Source organism: Acinonyx jubatus, chromosome A2 (genome assembly GCF_027475565.1).
Source record: "Acinonyx jubatus isolate Ajub_Pintada_27869175 chromosome A2, VMU_Ajub_asm_v1.0, whole genome shotgun sequence".
NCBI lineage: Eukaryota > Metazoa > Chordata > Mammalia > Carnivora > Felidae > Acinonyx > Acinonyx jubatus.
Window position 1 is genome coordinate 70,215,519 of NC_069383.1, and position 26,042 is coordinate 70,241,560.

The window sequence follows — 26,042 nt, forward strand, 5'->3', positions numbered from 1 at the left end:
GTATATTTCAACTTTGATGTGAGTATACATATTAGATGACACCACTACAACTTTGATTGTGATCACAAATGTTCTCTCATCAAATTGGTTCAAAATATCAAAGAGTAGAAAAATGCTTAAACTACCTCCCAAATATGAGACCATAACATTTCTATATATTTTTTTAATGTTTATTTATTTTTGAGAAAGTGTGTGTGCACACGCACATGTGCAAGCAGAAAGAGAGGGGGACAGAGGATCTGAAGAGGGCTCTGTGCTGACAGCATCGAGCCCGACGTGGGGCTTGAATTCATCCACCATGACATCATGACCTAAGCCAAAGTCAGACACTTAACCAACTGAGCCACCCAGGTGCCCTAAAATTTATTTTTACTAGAAATACCAAATTATAACTTCATTCAATTAAAATTTATACAAACTCTCATACTCCAAGTATTAAGGGGTTGGCAAAATATTCTTTTTATCTACTGAATGACTTGGTAAGTCATTCTCGATTAATAATTCTAAATTCTATTCAGTCTCACTTATGAGACAAAAAAATAATAGAACATTTATTCAAGAACTCAAAAATTTATTTTCCCTATTTTAAAAACAACTTAATAAATCTTATACTTTAAAATGTATCTTCTATGATTACAATATGAATTCCACTGTTTTAAAATGTTCTATCTTGGGAGCGCTTGGGTAATTCAGTCAGTTAAACATTCCACTCTTGATTTCAGCTCTGGTCATGATCTCATGGTTCATGAGTTTAAGCCCCATGTTGGGCTCTGGGCTGACAGCGTGCAGCCTGCTTGGGATTCTCTGTCTCCCTCTATCTCTGCCTCTCACCCTGCTCCCTCCCTCCCGCTCTCTCTCTCTCTCTCTCTCAAATAAATAAATAAACATTTAAGAAAGTAAAATGTTCTACTTTGAATAATAGAACTCAGAATAGGCAGAATGTATTTTAAAACATACTTTAAGGTTTTAAATAATTCATATTAGGTACTGCACACAAAATGTAATGAGTTTTAAAAATTTCCCCAAATTTCCAATTACAAAATTTCCTGAATTTTATTAGGATAAGTATTGATAAACTAAATTCTAGTAATATTTAATTATAGAGATGAAGAACAAATCAAAATCCCCTCAGCTTGTCTTCATTCATATCTATTTATAAATTTTACTTATATCTATTTAATTTTTTTCTCTCCTGATCTCAGCATCTTAGTTGTGTTTAAAAGCTTAAAACAATATAAAGAATATTTGAAAGTCATCTATGTCCAGTCATTTAAATACAGCTTTAAAAACATACTATTCTACTGCTGTTGAAAGTTCTGAATTTTTTTTCTATAATGCCATAAATAACATAGCTTTGGTTTTTTAAAAATGTCTGTTGGATTCACACACACACAGCCACACACACACACCTGCATGTAACACTTGGCTATAGAAGATAGAACAAAATATTAATGTACCAACCTCTAATGAAATTTTTCCAAACCAAGCAAAAAATGAACTATAAACTGAACGGGCATATCCAGGGATATTCCTTATTAGGATGAAGGCTAAAATCTACGGAAAAACCACAAAGGCAAAATAAATAATCTGTTTACTACAAGTGTTTGCTTCCCGTCAAGTGAGAATTTTATTATCTATGTTCTTGGACTATTTGATACATACACAATGTTTTTTTTCAATAAAGTTTTGGCAAGTCATTTTTGTTCTAGAGTCTGTCCATGTTAGGTTTCTCAACATGTGCTCTGTATGTATACTGCATGCCAGTGCAGAATGTAGGTAGTGCATGGCTGAACAATTTTATGTGTATTTGAAAAATTGTAAACCCACATGAGTCCCTTTGTGTAGAAAGAAATGATATCCTATGTTGTGTAGCAAAATTCATAAAATTTCATGATACAATTTGGCTTCTTCCATAAAGTATCTGCCTGACTGGCAGCCATATGCCTTCCTTTTGCTCTCTTCAAAAGCCTCCTTCCGCTAACAGCCATGTAAAGATGAGAAATGGCAGGACTTTTAAGATGTCCTCATGTTTGCTCTGTATGGCCAGGCAAATGATGCCTTGAACTGCATTCACATGTAATGTATTTTCTCCTTTTGATCTCTTCTCTCCAAAAACAATCTCCAGCTTTTGGGCGCCTGGCCTTCACCTCTCTCCCCCACCCTTCTGTACTAGGTGGAATAATCTTGAATTTTCTAAACTTCTAATTCAGTGTCACACTCAATAACTAGTTTATCAAGCAAAGAGCTCTCTTTAGAATCTACTCTCCTTATAAAGAACAAAGAAATTGTAAGTAAAAAAGTTTTCACTTTCACAAACATTTTCTCTCCTAAAACTTCTCTCATAAAAAGATTGAAAGATCTATTTGCACTTCAGAGAAAAAATCCCATATTCAGTGTTGATCATTCTGGGCAACTGGTCAAAGGCTTTCAGAAGAAGCCTCTGGGATGCATACAAGATGAGCAAATAGGAGATCTGTGGGTCCCTCAATCATTGGGAAAAAGGAACCAAAGTGAACTACTCAGGTACTATTAAGTTGAGTGATCTTCACGGGCAATAGCATCAAAGGGACTCAAGTTTGAATCTGGCCTTTCCCTTGTATTAGTTTTGGGATTTAAGGCAAGGTACTTTACTCCCTTAGGTCTGTTTCCTCATTCGTATAAATAGGGATATGATTTACTTGGAAGGTTGATGTGAGCATTTGATAAGAAAACACATAAGAGGTACTTATCATAGCATGCACTGTGAGTCATTTAAGAAACATATTAGGTTTAATAGCACAGTTGGTATATGTAATGGTAAAAATCATAAAGGTGAGACCTACACAAAACCCTTGAACATGAAACCATTTAATGAGTTATTATAAAGTACTGCGTAAACTGTAAAATGCTAGGAAGAATGACATAGATACTTACAAATCACTAGTCTGAGCTCTCAGAAAATCCAGGAATAGTTCTAAGCAAATCACTTTCTTTCTTTCTAACTTTAGAAAGAATGTGTACTTATTTCTTTAGCATATTCCAGTCTGAGTTTTGTCATACACTTACTAAACAATGTGATAAGGGGAATAGAAAATCAAAGAAATAATAGCCATGGAGAAGATAACGGGGGTCTAGGGAGCCATCCTTATTAGCTTTGTAAAGAAATAATAATAATGCTTAAAATTTGTTCAGCATTTATAACTTGTTGGGTACTGTGCTAAGCACTTAATATACATTATTTATGGTTAATCACCTGTATGCTGTTCTATAACAAGCCCTTCTGGAAATTTCTATCCAGATTGATGGGCAAAACTAAAAGGTCAGGATTCTAGGATTGCTCTACAAGAGTGAAACAGATAGAAGGATTGAGAGTATAGAATTATTGAACAATTATATTATACACCTGAAACTAACATAACACTGTTATTATACTTGAATTAAAAAAAAAAGGATTTGATATATAAGCCTTCTGCAGGTCAGGCTGGGAAAATACTTTCTAACAGAAAACTAGGAATCTCGTACATGTTAAAATCTTAAGAAGCTCCCTCAGATAAGTATGCTAAAGGTACACATTCTTATATATAATTTTTAAAAACCACAATGTCCTATATACACACATCTACACCTATACCCTCACACCTACGTTACCCTTTGGCATCTGAAAATAAGAGTGAAGTGTGATAAGGATGTAAAATTTGGGGCTCCCTGGATGATCCAGTTTTTACAGTAGGGGACTGGGTCCCTTGAAAAGAAGTAGCTGCTAATAAAAGTAGTACTTGCTTCAATTTATGCTCCCTGTCCATTCTTTTCCTCTGCACCAGAGGGCCTGAGGCCCTCACTGAAAAAGTATTAAGTAAACAGAAGTGTGTAGAGAGTAGTGACCGGAAAGGAAGGCAATAAGGATTAGCAGTGCTTGCCTGTTATTGTATGTGTATCTACTCTTTCCCTTAGCTCTTCTTATATTGTTCTGTATTGGTGCATCATGAACGGTAACACCTCCCTTCCATTATGAGTAACAGAAATGATATCAAATGACATTATGAGTAACAGAAATGATATCAAATATGGTATCACTGGTAAGCATTATTACTGTCTACAGAAGTCGTGAAAATACCACATGACTACAGCATAATGTTTAAAATTTCATTATCAATTACATTTTAAGAGTCTGTCACATGCTCAATTCTACTGACTATATAGAGGCTTAAAAGGGATAAAATAGTTCCTTGCACTGAAGAGAACTTAAGACCTAAGAGAAGATCCTCTAGAAATGATCCCTGCTCCTCTTTGCTGGACTACTCATTTACTAGGTCATGGCTTAGACACTACTTTCTCTAAGAACCCTGCTCATATACCAAGATAGCTTGAGAAGAAACCCCACATGCTTCCAAAGCTTCCTGTATTTAACCATCACCACACTATCACAATGTCCTATCATCACTGGCAACGGGAGGTATCCCTGCAAAATGTCAATCTGCTTTGAGTTGCCCCTCGCCTCTGCCCACCTCTCAGTTGCTACCAAACACTTCTCTAGACGCTGGCTAAGTTCTAGCCTGAACAACTTTCTGTAAATTTCCTGAATGTCAATTTGCTCCCTTCCATCACAGGGCCTGAGTTCTTGCTGTCCTTTATCCCTCCATTCTCAACTTAATTTTCTTAGGGAAATAATTTCTGACCGCAGACCATGCCTGCTACAACTCCAACTAGGTCATATCCCCTTACTATATTCTCTTGTAGCATCATATGCTACTCTTTATAATTATGTGGTGATTATATGATTACTATCTGTAATAGAAGAATGGAGGCTCTGGGAGGATAGGAACTATGTCTATAATACCCCCAGCATAATATTAGTGCATAGTTATATTTGTTAAATGCATACAAAATGTTAAATGAACGAATATTTACTGGTTCATATCTCTACTAGACCATAAATTCTATGAGGGCAGGAGCTGTATATATCTTAACACTAAACTTCTTACATGTAGCATGGTACTTAACACATTGATAATTATGATTTAATAAAGAAATATGAGTAAATGAAGACAAAGCAAACATGAGGAGAGTTAACAAGTTCTGAATGCCTACTAAGTGACAAATATTGACAATTTCCATACATTTCACGTAACAACCCTTTAAAAGAAATTTTAAGGTTTCTGTACAGTAAAGGAAGGTAGGGGTTAGGATGATTAAATAATATACCTACATTTTATAGTTTGATCTCAAATCTCTCTGCTTCTAAAGACTGTGTTCTTATCAAGAATTAAGAAAAACATTTTTTTCCCTAAATCAGGATAATTACCTGCACCACAGATACAGATGGATGGAGTTCATTGCACTCTGCTTTGTTTTTACAACTGCTAGCCCAGATGGAATAGGTCTAAAACAAAAAGAATATATATGGATGAGTTCCTGAAAATACTTATGACTCAATGAAGTAGCTTCCTCATAATCTACACACTTCTTGTTTTGTTTTGTTAATAACATTATGCTCCATTATGTTATTGAAAAAGCCTTAGTGAAAGCTGCCCACAGGTTCGGTCATCACTTATTTTGGTATGCTCAACTGTTAAGGAAAAGAAAGCAGACAGAGAGGAGTACAGGTCTGTGCTCCTCTGGAAATAGTGATCATGAGGCAATGATCACTCTTCCTGTCAAACACCTCACATTTTATTTTTCCCCAAATTTATTACAATTTTACAAATTTCCATTTTACTTAGTCCTCAGTTATTCTTCATATTTAACACATGCATATATACACATACATATATACATTCTCTTAGCATTTATGTTCAATGAGAAGAAAATGGAGAAAAAGGATTTTAAAAGTAAAGATTTATTAAAAATAATTGATTGAATCCCTATCTCTTAATGTTAATATTCTGTACCATTTAGGATTTTGGAAAACTAGAAGATTACACTTTGAAACTTACCAAGAAAGAAACTACTGAAATAAACAATAGAAAATTTGAAATTTTGTTTGAAAAAAGAGGTTCACCCTTTCCTTCAGAAAGTACTTGACGCTTCTGTAAAGCCAGATAAATGAAAGCAAACAACATTCCATGAAAGACTACCTAAAAAATAAGAAGAGAAAATTTGTTTTAAACAGCTAGATTTCAGTAAGTAGCAGAAATAGTTGGAAAATAAGGACAATATATACAAAAGTAAGTAGGTTAAAAGCTTAAAGATTGAATGAAGGTTTTAAACTTCAAGAAATGACATACAATCAAGGATTGTTAGAAACTATCCACAGCTCTTGCAACAATATGAGATAAGCTGGTTCATTTTGAGCAGTCTCAGCCGCAAGTGAAGAAATAAAAAGAAGTTCAAAATAATGATAAAAACACAAGAAAGAAGTGTTGATGAGAATGTGGAGGAAAAGGACCTCTTGTATACTTTGATGGGAATGCAAACTGGTACAGACACTGTGGAAAACAGTATGAATTTTTCTCAAAAAATTAAAAGTAGAACTACCCTGTGATCCCATAATTCCACTACTGGGTATTTATCCAGAGAATACAAAACCACTAATTTGAAAAGATATATGCAGCCCTATGTTTACTGCAGTATTATTTACAATAGCCAAGATACGGAATTGGCCCAAGTGCCCATTAATAGATGAATGGATAAAGAAGATGTGTGCATATATATATACACACACAATGGAATACTATCCAGACATAAAAAGAATGAAATCTTTTTATGCAATAACATGGATCTAGAGGGTTTAATGCTAAGTGAAATAAGTCATTCAAAGAAAGACAAATATCATATGATTTCATTCGTATGTGGAATTTAAGAAACAAAACAAACCAACAAAGAAAAAAGGAGACAAACCAAGAAACAAACTCTTAACTACAGAGAACAAATTGGTGGTCATCAGAGGGGAGGTCGGTGGGGTGATGGGTGAAATAGGTGAAGGGGATTAATAGTACACTTATCATGATAAGCACTGAGTAATGTATAAAATTACTAAATCACTGTATTGTTCACCTTAAACCAATATAACACTATATGTCAACTATACTGGAATTAAACTTTAAAAAAAGAACAACAACAATAATAAACTATTTTGAACACATATGGTAAAATTTAAATGCTCAACCAAAATAAAACACATTTTATCTTGATACTCTCAATCAAATAAAACAACAATAACATCACCAATATCATGCTTTTAAGAAGGAACATATGCACACAAGAATGGGGGAAAAAATGGTAGACCAGAAAGCACATAAAGCTTCCTTTTTTTTTTTTTAAACAAAGGTTTAAAGTGAACTATCATAGTAGATTGCTCTAATGACTAGGTTGAGAATTTAGAAGTTGGTAGCAAGACTTTAGCAAAGCTTTTTATTTATATGTGGTTTTGAAGTGCAATGTAGTATACTGGAAAGTGCATAGGTATTGGAAACCAGAAATGGCACAAAATAGGCATTAAGAAAACATTTGTTGGGGCACTGGGTAGCTCAGTCAGTCAAGCATCTGACTTCAGCTCAGGTCATGATCTCGCAGTTCATGAGTTTGAGCCCCCTGTCGGGCTCTGTGCTGACAGCTCAGAGCCTGGAGCCTGCTTCAGATTCTGTGTCTCCCTCTCTCTGTGCCCCTCCCCTGCTTTCTCTCTCTCTTTCTCTCTCTCTCTCTCAAAATAAATAAACATTAAAAATTTTTTTTAAATAAATAAAAAAAAGAAAATCTTTGTTGAATGAAAAATAGGATGAGTGAAGTATGGAAGAAAAAAGGGAAAGAGAGAAGAGAGGTAACTAATATTTATTCATTGTCCATTATTTTCAAAATGCTGTGCTCGATATTTCTTGGCCAATTGAATCTTTCCTTTAAGATTAAACTTACGGAATCACCCATGACACTGTTCTCTCTTCTTTACACACTTCTACCACAAAATCCATACTGTATATAACTTAGTACCTAAATATAAATAGTAACTTTGGGTTTTAAACTAGATTGTAAGGCTTAGAAGCCTGGTGGTTATGTCTTCTTTCTCCAATACATTCCTCATAAAACCAACATCTAGAGCATATACTAGGGTTCAATAAATATTGTGTTGAATGGCCAAAACACATATATGAGGGATCATTTTTATTTTTTTTAAGTTTATAGGGATCATTTATTTTTAAGTTTATTTAAGTAATCTCCACACCCAACATGGGGCTCAAACTCACGACACCAATATCAGGAGCCACAGGCTCCACTGACTGAGCCAGCCAGGCGCCCCTATAAAGGGTCACTTGTAAATCAAAATTATGTCTCAAAGAAAGGCCACTTTATAGACAACATTTTTACAGTATTTTCCTGCTCATATATATATATATATATATATATATATATACACACATGCATACCCTCTCTCCAGTATAAAAAAATGGGAGGAGGGCTGCTTTAATTTACCAAGTCAACATACTTCCTTACATTAAAACTAAATAAAAATAATTATAATTTTCCAAATAATTCTTTTAAAGCGTTAATTTGAAATGGCAAAAGATCACAAGGTAAATACATACGTAACGGTCTAACCTCCATCTGAACCACCATTCATATACATTCCCTTTCAGTTCAAAACACTTGGACAATGGCCAAAGAGAAAAGATCTTCTCAAATGCACCCTGAGAAAAGGAATCCAGAACACAAAATAAGATGGTATGAGTCAATACTTGTTTTCTAACTCTATTCTAAATTATAGTTTTCTATTAGGATTATAAAAAAGTCATTCACAATTTAAAAATTCTTTCATTTGACGTTCATTTGAAAATAAATTTATTTTACTAACGGCTAATAAAGACGACTTAAAACTTTTTTGTTAACTTACTTTCACTGCACATGAAAGGCTACTGAGACTGCAAAATTAAAACAAAAAGTAAGCTAGTAACTGGAAAATTCTTCCATTTAAGGTTTTTAATCTATTACATAAAGCAGCTAATATTTACTGATCAAAACATCAAAATACAAAAGACCTCAGCCATTATAATATCAATATCCTAAAGAATGATGGTTAAAGTTAAAATACAGTTTTTCCTTCTCTAAATGTCCTTAATAATCCATAATCAACCATCTGAATTAAAATAATCCTCTGAATTAGTCACCTTACTTAATCAACCATACCCAAATGCCATTACCAGCCTTTGAAACAAAGTTTACAATTTTACTCTGGTCAAGTTAGTGAATGCACTCTCTTATTAATCTGACAAGCCTGGAAAATCTGGGAATGAAGGGGCAGAAGTCTTGGGTGCATTCCTGCACATTAATGAAGTCTTTCAAAGAAGAGAACAAAACCTCAATTCCCAGACTAAAGAAGGACGGCAAACTTTTTGAAGGAAAGCTCCATTATTAGACCTACTGCCACAGCATAGAAAATGTAACATAACAATTTTTAAAAAGGCTATTAAAAACCAAAAAAGTGAAAACAGCATTGTATTTTAGGTAATGCTAAATCTTTATAAGAACGTTATTATTTTAATAAAATACAGTATCCTCCATTTAACCATTTAAGAATTTAAAATACCTATAACTTATAAAACAGAGGTCCTATCAAAATCTGTGCCTCAGAAAATAGAGGATTCTTACCAAAAGTTGCAATATAGAGTACTTATAGATCATAAATATTGATATGAAGTACAGAAATATAAATATCAAAATAAAATATAGAAATATTTAGTATCTATTAGAAATACATGGTCCTATAGATCATATATATGTATTTAGCACTTAACATATTATTTCTGATTAAAAATTTATTTATGTGATCAACAGAAAAGTTTTTAGTGAGCACCCATTTTGTGAAAGACACTGGGCTATACTGGGCCACGTACTTTTTTCTTTTGTACACTAATCCAAAGCTGGGGAAACCTTTATTGAACCTCTGGTTCACCTTCCCTTGTCTCCCTCAGATGCACCACAGAGTGTTTGGAATTTTAATGAATAAGTGTCAAGTAGCTGTTGCAGTTACCTGGCTATTTCTTCATACGTTTGCTATTGTTTCCTTATTATTTATAAATCTCCTGCAAAAAACCTTGCAGGTCAGGTAGAAATAAAAATGCTTTACTTCTAAGCATGAAAATAAGAATGAAAGCCTACAAAAACAAACTAATAAAAACCAGCTTGATAGGATCACTCTCTTTCCCTCTCTCTCTCTCTCTCTCTCTCTCTCTCTCTCTCACACACACACACACACACACACACACACACACACACACACACGATGCTTATATGGCATTTGCACCTGACACAGCTAAGTACAAGACAGGGAATGTTGGAGATGGGAGCAACTACAGAATAAGTCACAACTACAGGCATTCAAATTAAAATATTTAGTTATAAAGATCATACTGCCCAAATAATATGTCTGTCTGATGGACTGACCAGCAGGTAGGAATTTGTCACCTTGCTAAAGTAGCTGAAAACATCTCAACCATCATATGAGGGGGATAAAAGGGTAGAGGTAAGAAAATGACCAAAAATTTTATTAAATTAAACATATTCCATATATACAAACCCATTTGCTCCTGAGTTTGTTTTACTAACTGCCAAAATTTTAGTCTATGCAGTTATGGAAAAGTCAAGTAACACTTTGAAGCAATGAATAATGCACAAACCAAGCTGCAAATTCTGTCAAAAGAATTTTGATCTCCACTTAGAGTAGTGTCTTATAAGAGGCATTCAATAAACGTCTGATTGATCAAAGTCAAGTAAAATGGATTTTGAACAATTGCCAGAGGAAGAGCTTTAAATTGCTCTTACAACAAAAACAGTGGTAACAAAAGTAGATAGGTCTCAAAAGAACTACACTGAGTAGTCAACTACAGAGTGACACTTTTATTACAGTCATTAAAAAATGAAGCTAAAAAAAAGCTCTGACTCTTCTTACATACTTTGACTTGAACTTTAAAATAAAACAGAACAAAATATAAACTGAAGACTGTACAAACCTGAGAATATGCCAAAAAACATATACATAACAGCAAGAAGGCTAGTTTCAACAGTAAGCCAAAATGCCAGAAACAATTTCCTAAGAGAGAAAACATTTAATTTACTAAAAAGTATAAGTTTACATAAAAAACATATTAAATAGTCTCTGTTTAATGTATTAATACTCTGCACAGTCCTTACAATAATCAAAGGCTGCCTATAGGATACATAAAATATATGTAAGTGGTATAAACTGTAAGAAGGGCAAAAAGGAAAAGACGGACCGTCCTCACTAGGAATGGGGCCACAACCCACACCTGACACCTTACATATCTCCTGTTCATCCACAATAAATATATCTGAAAATATCTCCTGGATTCAATTATACCCATTTACTATTCAAAGTTACAACAAAATTTGGAAAAATATGTCAATATGTTCAATGTAATTCTAACAAACATTCCTGTTGAATATAGCTTAGGTAACACTGCTTAAACATTGAAGTTTCAAGGAAAGAGCTTAAGAACTCCCGAATGTACTAAGGTTTAACTTTAAAATGTATTTTAACGCATGCATATTTTAAGTTACGTGTTCATAGTTTATATATATTGATTTAATTTAATATGTTAGGTTTGTGTCGAGGGATTAAGGTACAAAGGCTATTCAATGACATTAATGGACTTGATTAAAGGCTGGAACTCAACTCTTTCCTGAAAAAGTTATTTGACATTATAATGGAAGTCAGTGGAAGATATTTTTGATATATAATATTTGATTGAAAGAGTTAAGTTAAAAATTACTAAAAACAACAATTTTTAATTTTTCCAAAAAAGGGAAGCTTTTATTTCAATGATATGATCTTCAGGGGGAAAAAGCATGAAGAGAAATGAATGTGGCCTCACTTTGAATATGACCAGTAACTGGCTATGTGGAGTTTGAAGGTGATGACCTTCTGGACGCTCAGGTTTCTTTATATGCACAACAGGCTGACAGTAAGTGTGTAAAGAGTTGTCTAGAGGGTAAATTATATTAGTACCCTTTAGACCTGGCTGACATAAAAAGCCTTTTTGTAAGTGAATGCTTATCCAAAAATCTCAATACATGTAAAATATATAAAGCAGAGCTGCCAAAGACGAGAGAAGGCTATAAGGGCCTGGAGCCCCATTGGATTGCTCTCCTCTCCTCCAGTGGTCTTCACTCGGGCTCTGTACAGGACAGTCTGACAAATGCTGTGTCAGCTGATGTGTAAAACGACTTTGAAAAATTTAGATTAAAAAAAACACATACATACAATAGACATGCAAACTATTAATCTGCACTGTTATATTACTTGAATTATTTAGCTGTACCATTTTGGAAACATAGTTTAAGAACAAAGTTTCAAATATCAAAACTACACATAAATTTAAACTATGTCTCAATAAAAAATAGCCTTTAACAATGAGGAATAAATTTTGTACATGAAAAGTATATATTTATTAACAGTAAGAGAGTATATTTACCGTTTGCTTTTTTTTGGATTATTTGTGGCCATAGTGCTAAAGTAACATATATGACCATGAACCATACAGTGACCAAGGGGACAAAGTAATAGAATTGATAAGGCCGATCCATTACTATACATAACACCACTACCAGGAAATTGAGACGAAATAAGACCTAGTAAAAAGGAGAAGAAAATGGTTTTCATTCCAGGTATGCAGGAAGAGCAAAGACAGATTCTCTCTGACAGAGTACAAACGTTTATTTAAGACCAAAGTAATAACTGCAAGTATATTTTACTAATCCTTAAAATTACATTTGTTCTACAATCACTGTAAAGAGTTCAATATAAAATATTTATGCATCATTATATTAACTAAATCCAAGTAAAACACCAACCTGAGCTGTCCTCTGGCTGCAACTGTCATCTTGCTAAATGTAGGGAGAGAATCGTTAAGTCTCCTTCCTAAGGCTATGGTTTATAAGCAGAGATTAGATTACCTCAACAAAAGGGTGTCCATTTCATCTGTTTGATGTTGATTTACCCCATTTAGGATTAAGTTGAGAGTTGTCATAGATACAAAATAATATTACTCAAATTAAAAAGTGACTTTGGGACCTCTGTTAACAGTCATGTCAAACAGTGTGATGTCACTCAAAGAACACAGAGTTTAAGCAGATTGATATTAGAGTTGTACCACTTACTATCTGACCATAGGCAAATTATTTAACCTCTCTGAGCCTCAGTGTCCTTTCTGTAAACATGAAGATCACAACTCAGGGTTGTAATGAGGGATAAATAATGTTCAGGAAGTGTCCAGCACAAGGTGGAAACTTAATAAATATTAATCCTCTTCTTAAAGAAAACATAGTGTATTATAATAATTCCAGGTAACTGTACATTTCTATAAAACTGAAGTGAATTAGCAGTGCCGTCCCTTGAGTACTGGTCCTTTTATTAGACATTCACTTAAATTACATTTTCCCTTCCCTCAGTAATAAAATATTTATCTCGAATTATTAACCACAGAACACAGAAATAACATAACTTTAAAGTGCAATGTCATATTCAAATTATTTGTGGCCTTATAATGACCATATTCATATTTTTATGTCAAAATGAAAGAAGAACTGAAATCATCCCTACCTGACAGACTCTATGAATTCCAAAGTCTCCTTTGATCCAAAAGTATGAGAAATGCCCATACCCTGTCTGAAATAGGTATGCAGCAACCAGAACCCGGATGTGCATGTACACAGGTAAAAACTGTTGACAAAAAATAAATAGGTAAAATATGTTGGCACTAACTATACTTTGAAACATCATAACCAGTATATTTAATCAAGGCAATGGATCATCGTTACCAGTTGGTATAAGCTCAATAAAAACATTTATGTTCAAAAGTTAGGCAACACAGAGCAAGCATTAAAAAAATGTAGACTTCAGAATCAGACCCAATTCAAATTCTGGTTCTGCCCCTTACCAGCTATGGGACTTTAAGTCCGAGTTTTCTAAAATGCAGAATAACAAGGTTCTTATGAGGAATGCAGGAGTTAATAAATGGGAAACTTTGTATATTTCCTCCACTTAGAATTAAATATAAGATATCCATAGTTATTAATCATCAGATATGCTGAATACGAGGTAACTCTGGATTTCACATTTTCCCAGTGAGAAGATAAAAAAAACCAAAAAACAAAATGCCACATTTTTGGCCCCCTTAAAAACATGGACTTTAGATTTGTAAATTGTTGTGTAACTACTTATTTAATTATTTAGCAAAAAATGTATAATATATGCAAACATAATTTAGAAATATTATTTCCCTCCCATTCTTTTTTTTTCAATATATGAAGTTTATTGTCAAATTGGTTTCCATACAACACCCAGTGCTCATCCCAAAAGGTGTCCTCCTCAATACCCATCACCCACCCTCCCCTCCCTCCCACCCCCCATCAACCTTCAGTTTGTTCTCACTTTTTAAGAGTCTCTTATGCTTTGGCTCTCTTCCACTCTAACCTCTTTTTTTTTTTTTTCCCTTCCCCTCCCCCATGGGTTTCTGTTAAGTTTCTCAGGATCCACATAAGAGTGAAAACATATGGTATCTGTCTTTCTCTGTATGGCTTATTTCACTTAGCATCACACTCTCCAGTTCCATCCACATTGCTACAAAGGGCCATATTTCATTCTTTCTCATTGCCACGTAGTACTCCATTGTGTATATAAACCACAATTTCTTTATCCATTCATCAGTTGATGGACATTTAGGCTCTTTCCATAATTTGGCTATTGTTGAGAGTGCTGCTATAAACATTGGGGTACAAGTGCCCCTATGCATCAGTACTCCTGTATCCCTTGGGTAAATTCCTAGCAGTGCTATTGCTGGGTCATAGGGTAGGTCTATTATTAATTTTTTGAGGAACCTCCACACTGTTTTCCAGAGTGGCTGCATCAATTTGCATTCCCACCAACAGTGCAAGAGGGTTCCCGTTTCTCCACATCCTCTCCAGCATGTATAGTCTCCTGATTTGTTCATTTTGGCCACTCTGACTGGCGTGAGATGATATCTGGGTGTGGTTTTGATTTGTACTTCCCTGATGAGGAGCGACGCTGAGCATCTTTTCATGTGCCTGTTGGCCATCCAGACGTCTTCTTTAGAGATGTGTCTATTCATGTTTTCTGCCCATTTCTTCACTGGGTTATTTGTTTTTCAGGTGTGGAGTTTGGTGAGCTCTTTATAGATTTTGGATACTAGCCCTTTGTCCGATATGTCATTTGCAAATATCTTTTCCCATTCCGTTGATTGTCTTTTAGTTTTGTTGGTTGTTTCCTTTGCTGTGCAGAAGATTTTTATCTTCATAATCCCTCCCATTCTTAATTTTTTAAGTTTATTTATTTACTTTGAGAGAGAGGGAGAAAGAGAATGAACGAACGAACCAGCAGGGGAGGGGCAGAGAGACAGAGGGAGAGAGAGAATCCCAGATAGTCTCCACTGTGTCAATGCAGAGCCTGATGTGAGGGCTCCATCTCACGAACTGTGAGATCATGATTTGAGCCAAGATAATTTAAACTATGAGATGAAACTATCAGACACTTAACCGACTGAGTCACCTAAGTGCTCCCAACTCTTAATTTCTAAAACAATTTTATTTTACTCTCCTACATCAATGTTACATCATGACCAAGATGCTTAGAATAATTTACCATGGTTTTTCAGAGCATCCTATCTTCACTTCTTTTTTTAACATTTATTTTTGAGACAGAGAGAGAGAGAGAGATCATGAACAGGGGAGGGTCAGAGAGAGAGGGAGACACAGAATCTGAAACAGGCTCCAGGCTCTGAGCTGTCAGCACAGAGCCCGACGCGGGGCTCGAACTCACGGACCGCGAAACCATGACCTGAGCCAAAGTTGGATGCTTAACCGACTGAGCCACCCAGGCACCCCTCCTATCTTCACTTCTAAATTAAATGAAATGTAACACATTTCTGATCTATATTTTATGGGAATCACTGGAAATATCTCATTTATAACTCCTAAGTCTCATAACCCTATAATGCTGTCATTCATCCTATCAGCCACCACTCCTTTACGTGTGTGATCATGATCTCCACAACACAACTAGTGAGTGCACTGGTTTTGAAATAATCTTTTTTTAAATTTATTTTTATTTTTTAAATTCATTTTTGAGAGAGACAGAGATAGCGTGAGTGGGGGAGAGGCAGAGAGAGAGAGAGAGAGAGAGAGAGAGAGAGAGAGAATCCCAAGCAAGCTTCACACTGTCAGTGCAGAGCCCGATGCGCGGCTTGAATTCATGGAACCACGAGATCATGGCCTGCACTGAAACCAAGAGTCAGATGCTTAACTGACTGAGACACCCAGGCACCCCTTGAAATGATCTTTAAAAGGCTTGTTCAGTGACATCCAACCCTTGCAATTATAAGATTATTCTTTTAGGGATAATTACTAAATTTATGTAAACATTTTTTGGCTCCTATTTTATAGATGCATCTGATCACTCTGTGATTATCCAGCATTGACAAACTTATGGCCACTTCAGGTTAATGTATGTTTTCCAAGTGATACCTTGTAGGAAAAAATAAAATAAGTAGACATCTTAAATAGATTTTATGAGTCCTTCAATGTATGCATCTTTTGTATATATCCTTGAATGCACCCTTGAGCACATCTTTTTCTTTTCTGAGAAGGCAAAAAGCCCTGAATTCATAATAGGTCATAAACTCTTCAACACCCCTTCTACTCTAGCCAAACTGTTAGGGTTCTCTGTCTCCTAGAGTGATTCTTGTGCCTCCCTGTCACCTTTCCTTTGTTTATCTGTTTATTCTACCCTGGAATATTCTTCTTGTGACCATATTTTGCTTATTCAAATCTTATTCTTCTTTAGAGCCCTGTTCAAAAATTTCCTATCTTCACTCTCAGATGAAAGTCATTTTTCCTTTCTCAGAGTTCTTACAGCACTGACATCTATATATCAAACAGGGTTTTTATTTATTGCCCTTCATCATTAGTTCTTTTTAAATGTCTTATCTTAAATCAGAAATTTTAGATGAAGGTGTAAGCTACTAGAATCACAGTGATGAAGGTAGGAAATGTCGTATTAAAATAACCTCAGGATTTATCTAAGCCTGTTACCTCATTCTTGAAACCACTCTAAAATATTCCCTTCAAGTATCTGAACACTTTGAACAGCAGAATATGTACAAATTCCCAAGGCAATCCATTCATTTTCAGATGGCCATTTACTACCATAAAGTTCCTTTTCAAGAAAAGTTGAAATCTAACTCTATGTAAAAACTACCAACTTCAGTCTTCTAGGGCAATGCTATGCAATAGAAATAAAATGCAAGTCACATAGTACACTTTTAATATGGCTACCAGAATATTTAAAAAGCTCAAAGAATCAAGTGAAACTAATTTTAATAAATACAATGTATTTAATTGAATATATACAAAATACTTTCATTCTAACATGTAATGAGCATGTAATAAGATATTTTATATGTTTTAGGCTAAATTTTTGAACTTAGTATGCATTTATCACAATTAATCATACTTAACTGGTATGTATTTCACATTCACAGCACATCTCAGTTCCAACTAGCTATATTTCAAGTGCTCAACAGCCACATGTGTCTAGCGGCTTCCATAATGGAGAGTCTAGCCTTAGAGCCTTTTGCATACACTGATTCTTGTATCTGATTGTTCTACAAGTATCTGAAAATAGTTGTCAAACCTAGGCTAACTATTCCCAATCACTTTAATCACTGTCCACAAACATGCTTTGAAATCCCCTCAAGACTGGGGCTGGGCCTACAAACTTCAGACTTGGTTATTACATTTAAAAAGTAAATACTATTCATTTAAACTAAACACTATCACAGCAATCTGCCAAGTACCTGCCAATGTTGGATTATTGAAAATAATATTGAAATTTCATGTAATACTTCTCCCAAGTTTTTATTTTAATGCATTTTAAGCCAACAAAAAAGTTGTAAGAATAATACAATGGATATCCATATACCATGCTGACCCATTTTAAAGAGTGCTGCAGACTACATCGTTCCTAAATATATTAGCAAGTATCTTCTAAGAAGATAAAATAGTTTCTTACATAATCATATATCATTTTAATAACCCAAGATTTACTATTACTATAACAGTATCTACTGTAAAATTTACATTCAAATATCCCTGACTGTGCCAGTAACATCCTCTATGGTTTAAAAACAAATTTTTTTTAGGAATCTTGGATCAAGTATCATACAGTGCACTTAGTTGTCGTTTCTCTTCTGTCTCCTTTAATCCAAATTATTTTTCTTTTTATCTTTCATGAGTCAAGTACTACAACAAAATTTTAATATTAAAATACGTTTGGAATTTTAACTGCATTACAATTAATAGCTAGGCTGGCTTCAGATTCTGTTCTTTTTCTAGTCCCACAAATTTTCCCTCAAGATCTTTTATTCAGATCCTTTCATGAAAGTTACTTACGAACTCCCAAAGGAAAAAAAACCCACAGTGGAACACAAAATCATCTACTGTATAGACCTAACTTGCTGTACTCTCCATATTAAATTCACAGTGTTTTATCCCTATTTCCTATAAATTATGTTTTAAAAGAATGTTTATACCAACAATTGCAATCTGCTAGACCATCTGGATTATTTTAAGAATTCTCTGTATTTTTTTATGGTTTCTATTTTAGTATAAAAACATGGCACAACTAAAGTTTGACATATTTTAACATATTTTACTCAAAATAAAAAACATTAAGATTATGTAATTAAAATAACCATGGCAGTTAAAAAAGGTTTTTAATGAGGGTAATCCCTCAAATATCCAAGAATCAGGTCCCAAAATATGTTATAACCCATGCTAATTATGCTTTGCTAATGTAGACACAGGTAATTTTTAACCACAAAATCCTATTATATAAAAGAACAGGAATATGTTAATTAATCATAACAAATGGTCTGTTAATGAAAAGTATGTCCTTTCAGAACAGAGATTTTTAAAAACTGTAATTTAGGATATATTGGGATGTAGTCTAAGATATATTAGAATTAGAATGCTAGCTTGGCAAATGATTATAACAGAATGCCAAATTACCTTCATCCTTTTATGATCCAAATTCTTTCTGGAATCACTGAATTGAGGAACTTAATCTGCCATTAATTCTTTCTATCTGATTTTTTTAAAATAGGAGTATCACCCTTTAATATGTCAGCAATAAATTATGTCTCTAAGTGGCATTTTCTTAAAACAAAAGACTTTTTTCCTTCTCAAATTAATCTAATCTTTATTCATATGTCAGGGGTATTTCTAGGATTCAATATTCATCTCTACTGACTTTTTAGAGAATCTGACAAATCTATCCTCCAAATTCTGAGCTGGGCTTACAAACAGTCTTACCATCCTCATCTCCCCTTGCCTCGGATTTCTGTTACTGTCTTCAATCTTCTGTACCAACTTGAACTCACTAGGTCCCCTTCAGTTGCAGCGCGACAGGAATTTCACTGCTGCCACAAATATACACATCATAGCCATACAATTTCAGTAAAAATTATACTTCATTCCTTTATCTTCTGCCCTTCAAACAAACCATCCATAAAATCATGGACAATTTTTGAAAATAACGAAAAGATTCAATGAAGAATAATATTATTTTCAAATTGTTGGAGATATCTGAAGAAAACCTCAGTATTATTTGTTTTCTTAACTGCTACTTTGGAAATTTCAAAATACTTCTGTCTGGACAAAATTCTTATCTCAATTTATCTCAATTTATCACCAATTCAAATACTATTTACAGATGTGTGCTTTGTGTAAACAAAGCAATAAAAAACAGTTCAGTAGTTCCATAATTGTTTTAAAGCATATTTTATAGAAATCGGTTTGTACCTTCACTATAAAACTTGCGTGAAAAGTAGTTATTAGATGTAGGTTCGCCCTCCAAAGTCTGCTTTAATTGCAACGTAGCTGGAATGTTACAACTCGGAATACGTTTTTTTGTTTTTGTTGTTTTTTTTTTACTCCTGTCAAATCCAGGGTGTCCTGAGACCATGAGAATCCTATCTTTTAAGACAACTACGGAGAAGGAAAAATGATTTTGTCCAGGTACAGCACATCAATGGTACAATGGTAGTCCATTAGTACCTGAGTTCTTTGAATAATGGAGGAAAAGAGTTCTAAGGTTTTTAAACTCTATAAGTGTAACAATATAAAATACAAGTAAGGGTAGAATATAAATATAGTCATCTAATTTGATTTCTTTTGATAGTAACTTGTCTATTTGAAATCTTTTGCAATTAAGTGTCATCTACATTGTTTCCTCCTAAGTTTAAATTAGCTGTCCAACAGGGTGGCATGAATTAATACCCTTAGGTTATCAGCTGTTTCTACTCAATTAAAATTAAGGCCAGGTATTACTAATAAATTATTGCCTTAAGACTATACATTCTCAAAGAGTCAGGTGGTAGGAGAAGAATGGGAAGGCATAAAGGTTGGGTAGAAAATAAAATGGGTCTCTAAACGGTCAAGAATATAAAACACAAAAGAGGTGGTGCCCTTAAAGAAACATTAAAGTGCCACTGTTTCCTATATTTTCTGAATTTAAATTCAAAATACTTACTGTACTTGCTCCAGAGATATGATAAATCAGAATCACAAGTTGCATCCAGCCTTTCCATTCATCTGTTTGTTCTCTATTTAACACTTTAGTCTGTGGAAAAGAACCAGTCTGTTTTACAATTCATTATGAAGGTATTATTAAGTAAATTTTTCTTATAGGACATAAAGCTAATGCTTCTGTTAAGAGAACTTTGGAGAAAAACAAACAATTAAAGATTGTCATTTTATTTGATAAGAGATATAATGAAACTATTTCAATATAATATGAATTGGAGAATTAATATAAACTAAAGGAGATTTTATATATTTAAGTTGCTACTCATGGTTTTATATGAAGATTACATTTAAAGTTTGACAGATATGTTTGTTAGTCTAAAAAATGGCATTGTATAATTTTCTTTAAAAAAATCTTAGGAGTTTCAGCTAGAAAAGATCTTACAGTTCTCTTATATTTTACTGTGAAAAAATGGTCCATTATTATAGTTTATTTTCCCAAGGAGATGAAAAAACTGATTAGTCATCCTCATATGAAAGTTACTTCTTACAAGAAAGTTTATTAATTGAAATAAATCATGCCTTAAAAAGAAGTTACGCTAATATTCTGAGCAATTACAACAATTTGAAAACAGGAAATTCAGACTATTATAAGCAGTGCCCACATTATTACATAAATTCTAATTTGTGTGTATACATGTCTGTATAGCTATATAAATATAAAATGTGCATATAGGCATTTGTTAATTATATTTTTTAGTTACTTTTTAAAAACTTTACATAAGATAATAGTATCTCATGTTTGTAGACCATTATAAAATTGGGAACACCTCCACTTTCCCTATCCCCAAACAGGCAAAATAACACTAAGTCATGACATCTTTTTCACAGATCCTTATTCACCAATTTTTTCAACAATCTTTAAGTGACTCTGAATTTCTTCCAAACTGTTTCAAAAAAAGCAACTGTTAAGAGTCCACCAGGCAAAGTACAACCACACTATCCTTTTGTCCTCTTCTATATATGTGTTTGAATATTCTGGCATAATATATGATTATTATTTCTTTAATCTAGAGTTTACAATGAGATTAAAGAGTTAACATGAGCTAAAAAGAAAATGACTCTTACCTCCTTAGTATTTTCATTGTAAAATACTCCCAAAACCAAGATGTAGATAATTGGAATAAAGAAAGTTGAATGTGTATAAAATTTGTTTTCCTTCATAAATAGATTTGCACGGTCACACATATAGAAATAAGCCATTATCAGGCCAAGTTTGCAGAAAGACTGTAAAAGTACTTCTAAAGGAGACACAGAGGTATTGATAATATTTTTCTTTTCCTCTCCACTTTCCAAATCAGTACATGGCTTATTCTTCCGATGAGTGTTACGATGAATTATATAAAAAATTAAATATCCAATAATAGATAAAGTAAAAAAACAAGCAGCTAGCTTCTGTATGAGGGTAAGAGGAGGCCGAGGTTGACAACAGGAACCATCTACAGGCTTCAAAATCTTATTGCAATACACGTTCATAAGAATCATTGCACTCTGTGAACAAATCAAGTTATTTGGTTATTATCTTGTCAGTAATGTATCTTGCATTAGATTTTCTCTTGTGAATATTACTGACTTTTCAGCACCGAAACTAAAATGCCTTTGTACTTTTTGCTACCATTTCCCAAACACTCATGCAAATAATGGTATTCCTTAATCTGTAATAGCCAGTTCAGGGTTTTTCAAACTTCTTGGACTATGATCCATAATGAAACATTCATTTTATAATGTGACCCAGAACACATCCACAGGAAACAATATCTATCCTTACTATCTAGAATGCACTCTGACATTTTTCTATTCTATTCTTAAAAAAATAAAACACTGATTTCATGGCTATTGGGCCATGACCTTTGGTAAAACAAATACTGACAGATGTCAAAGCCCAAAGAATTTTAGTTAGCAGACTCGCAGGATACTTAAGATAGAGTGCCAGTCTTTAGATGTAAAAAAAGATGTAAAATTACTGCCACAGAAAAATCATTAATTCTTAGCTAACAATATTTGTAATATGCTTTTCATTTGGTTTATCATTTATGCGCACTTAGAATTATAAAGTTTTAAGACTTCTAATGTTAAATAAAATGTGGAATCTTCAACATGGTTTCATTATAGCACAAATCTCCTAGATAAGCTGCCAAGATTCTGCCTAGTTGAAAGTTCAATCAAGTCTAGTTCTATAAAAATTTTATAGTTTAGGCAATTTTGGAACTCTAAGATGATTATATTTTTTAAGCCTAAACGTTCAAAATACTCAACTATTTAGAAAATCTCATACTTTTAGCCCTGCAACTTCAGGAAGTTCTGTACCTGGCAACCTTGAAGATACTAGCTTACAAACTCCAACCCAAGGTTCTTAACCAGTTCCAGGGGGTCCACAAAGCCCCTTAAAGTATATGGAGAACCATGTGTGTGTATATGCATATACACACACAAACACGCATTTCTGCAAGACTGGAACAGAATCATTCCTTTTTACAGAATACTCAAAGGGGTTATGTGATTCTCAAGAAGATTAAGAATCACTTCTTTATAAGAAAACAATAACTAAATAATATCTGCTGCACTGTATGTGACAATTTATAACCATGTGGTTCTCTTTCTTATTTAACCTATTTCCATCTGTCTGGATTTGTTCAGTAACTACTATGTAGCCCGTATAAAACTTAGGGTAAAATAATGGTAAGAGAATAATAAAAATTATGCTACATGTTTTAAAAAGGTGCTCTTCACAGAAGCTTGATCTTACACATTTAAGGTTTTTAAGGCAAAGAGAACATAATACAGTAGTTTTTAAACAGGAGTGTGGGGAGAAGTTATAAGCTTAGGAGACAAGGTATATTAAGAGTTAGGAGCACTCAATAAATGAAGTTTCATTTCCTCCCTCCCATAACTTCTTTCCTTCTTTTACTAAAACTCTCACTTGTATAAAAGCAAAATTAGTTCTACGTGCATGTTTAGATAGAATAACTACAAGTAATTAAGACTGTAATAAAATAAGTTGTTTGTTACCATATTATAGTGACTTATAGCTAAAACTAATAAGATATTGTAGTTTCTATCTCCTGATAGATACAAGAATCCTTACAGTTTCTCTGCTTGATTCAGGAAGATGTAAGCCATCCAAAGACTCTGTGATGGTTTCTTGAGCAATTAATTTAGAAACACTGAACATCTTAACGTTTGATTTAGAATTTCTGGTGCTACTATTCAAAATGCTGACTGCAGCTTCATTGTAGGCATCTATCTTCTCATTAGTGATCATTTTCCTATTTTCACTTAATAGATCTTCATAAACAGGATCTGTACACAAAACACATATTTTTAAAAACACATTTAAAAAATCCCTACTGATAGAATTAGTGATCATGCAAGTTCACTGATTGTACTTCATACTCTGTTGTGAAAGTTCAGATACTTTGAATCAATTGATATCTCTTTTAAATCTAAAGAACTTTTATCCCTCTCTTATCTTAGTACACAGCTTTCAGGAAATATTTTTATGTTCTAGCATATCTTAGGAGTTTAAAATTTGGGGATACTGAGTACCACTGGGCAATGGGAATTGAAAACTAGACCGGGGAATGGGGTGCCTGGGTGGCTCGACTGGCTGCATGTTCAGCTCTTGATTTCAGCTCAGGTCATGATTTCATGGATCCCTGAGATCAAGCTCTGTGTCAGGCTCCACGTCAGGTTCCGCGCTCACAGCATGGAGCCTGCTTAGGATTCTCTCTCCCTCTCTCTCTGCCCCTCCCCCTGGTCGCATGCTCTCTCTCTCTCAAAATAAATCAACAAACATTTAAAAAAATAAATAAAACTGGATTGGGGAAGACTGCCTAATTAAGAGTAACAGTCAATCTTTTTTTTTCCTGCCACTGCTTTGCTCATACAATTGTAAGGTAATATTATTGAGGATCAAAGTCCCTTATCACTTACCATAAATAATTTTTTTCTCATTTTAGTAAAAGAAAGGTTAACAATGAGTTTGTAAATAATATAGATTGCAGAATAGATTATCACTACTCTTGCTGTTCCGTTTAACTTGACATTCAATTTGGAAATAATTGTAAGAGTTTCTGACAAGCCAGTTGAATTGCTAAAATATCCAAGGCAATTTCATATAGTGCTAGACATTAAATAATGGACATTCAATAAACTCCTGAAATGACTTGATCTAATGTCAACTTTCTCTTAAAGAATTTCATTACCAAGTATAAACTAGATGGTATGAATTTAAATACATTCTGTCAATTCCAGAATTTATTTGCTTCCAATGACTCTAATATTGTGAAACAGACTTAATAATTTTTTTCTGTATTTCCCAATCACCATAAATATACTTTGTAAGAAATAAAAATCAGGGGTAAACATCTCATTTATCTTTGAGAACTTATTCTTTTTGTTATATGCTGCAGCCATTTTGTATGCTGAGGCTCCTTAAAGGATATTTTTGTTTATTTATTATTTATTTTCACTTATTATATTTATTAGTTTATCTCTTCCTTAAGTTCAAAAAAGGAAAGCAAATAACTCAAATTTATTATAATTTTGCAAACCTTATTTCAAGATTTATCCTCATAAAGGAGTAATTCTGCTTCTTGAAACAGGAGACAATAAAAACCCATGCTTCAAAATATATACATAATGACATTTGTTCATTACTCATTTGTTCATTCCTTACCTTGTAAGACCCAATAAACATCACTAGTCTTTGCCAGTTTTTCTAAAAGTGGTGCTATGGAGGTAATGTTCATTTTATATTGGGAAAGAGCTTCGTTGCTACCATTGTGAATCTTGATAGACCACTAAGAAATAAAAAATAAGCATTAATTCAGCATTTATCACAGAAAAATTATAACTGGCTCTATTGTAACAAAAGTTATTATTTTAAGATAATCTCCACTTTTATTCAACATTAGAGTAAAATTTCATCAAATTATTTCATGAAATCTATGAAGGCAATTAAAAAAAGCTGATATAACATTAGACACTCAATGTATGACATTCAAGAAGAATGTAATTTTATAAATAAAATAATATTGACATTTAACACCAAGTTTACTAAATTTATTCAAATTGTTTCATTAAAATAAATCAGCCTCATTAATTATAATAGAAATAGTAATTGAAATATAGGTACAATCAAGAATTCTATTTAACATAAGTTAACTTTTCCTCAGCGTGTCCTTAAGAATGAAACAAAAATCTGTATGCAAGAATACGCATAATAACTTACTGTGGCAGCTCCTGCTACAATCACATGGGGCTTTGCAACAGAATCCTAAAGAAAGAAAAATCTTTATAAGAGTGTTCTATCCAGTTATGGGAATTAATATAAGTAACATCACTTACTTTTTGCCTTAAATTTAAAGTTCTTCCTTCTAAATGCATTTTAATTTTCTGAGTTCCTTATTGGATTCTCATTATAACAAGATGGCACATCCAATGCCTAAAACCTTACA

General features: G+C 33.5%; 1 protein-coding gene across 7 annotated transcripts in view; it reads right to left on the minus strand.

Moving 5' to 3' along the window:
- CASD1 (CAS1 domain containing 1) overlaps positions 1 to 26,042 on the minus strand; it is a 66,918-nt gene that overhangs the window by 16,979 nt on the left and 23,897 nt on the right. For 4 of the 7 annotated variants that reach the window (XR_003424585.2, XR_008296830.1, XR_003424582.2 and 1 more), the window contains exons 6-17: positions 25,817 to 25,861; positions 25,262 to 25,385; positions 23,669 to 23,883; positions 21,652 to 22,074; positions 20,531 to 20,620; positions 13,526 to 13,645; positions 12,399 to 12,555; positions 10,917 to 10,996; positions 8,496 to 8,597; positions 5,913 to 6,053; positions 5,282 to 5,359; positions 1,462 to 1,554 (exon numbers count right to left, since the gene is read on the minus strand). Coding sequence is in view for 2 of the 7 variants with exons in the window: in XM_027071891.2 (XP_026927692.2) it covers positions 1,462 to 1,554; positions 5,282 to 5,359; positions 5,913 to 6,053; positions 8,496 to 8,597; positions 10,917 to 10,996; positions 12,399 to 12,555; positions 13,526 to 13,645; positions 20,531 to 20,620; positions 21,652 to 22,074; positions 23,669 to 23,883; positions 25,262 to 25,385; positions 25,817 to 25,861 (1,668 nt within the window). In the remaining 5 variants the exon portion in view is untranslated. The remainder of the gene's footprint in view (positions 1 to 1,461; positions 1,555 to 5,281; positions 5,360 to 5,912; positions 6,054 to 8,495; positions 8,598 to 10,916; positions 10,997 to 12,398; positions 12,556 to 13,525; positions 13,646 to 20,530; positions 20,621 to 21,651; positions 22,075 to 23,668; positions 23,884 to 25,261; positions 25,386 to 25,816; positions 25,862 to 26,042) is intronic. The other 3 variants (XR_003424586.2, XM_027071893.2, XR_003424587.2) reach the window with 3 other exon arrangements.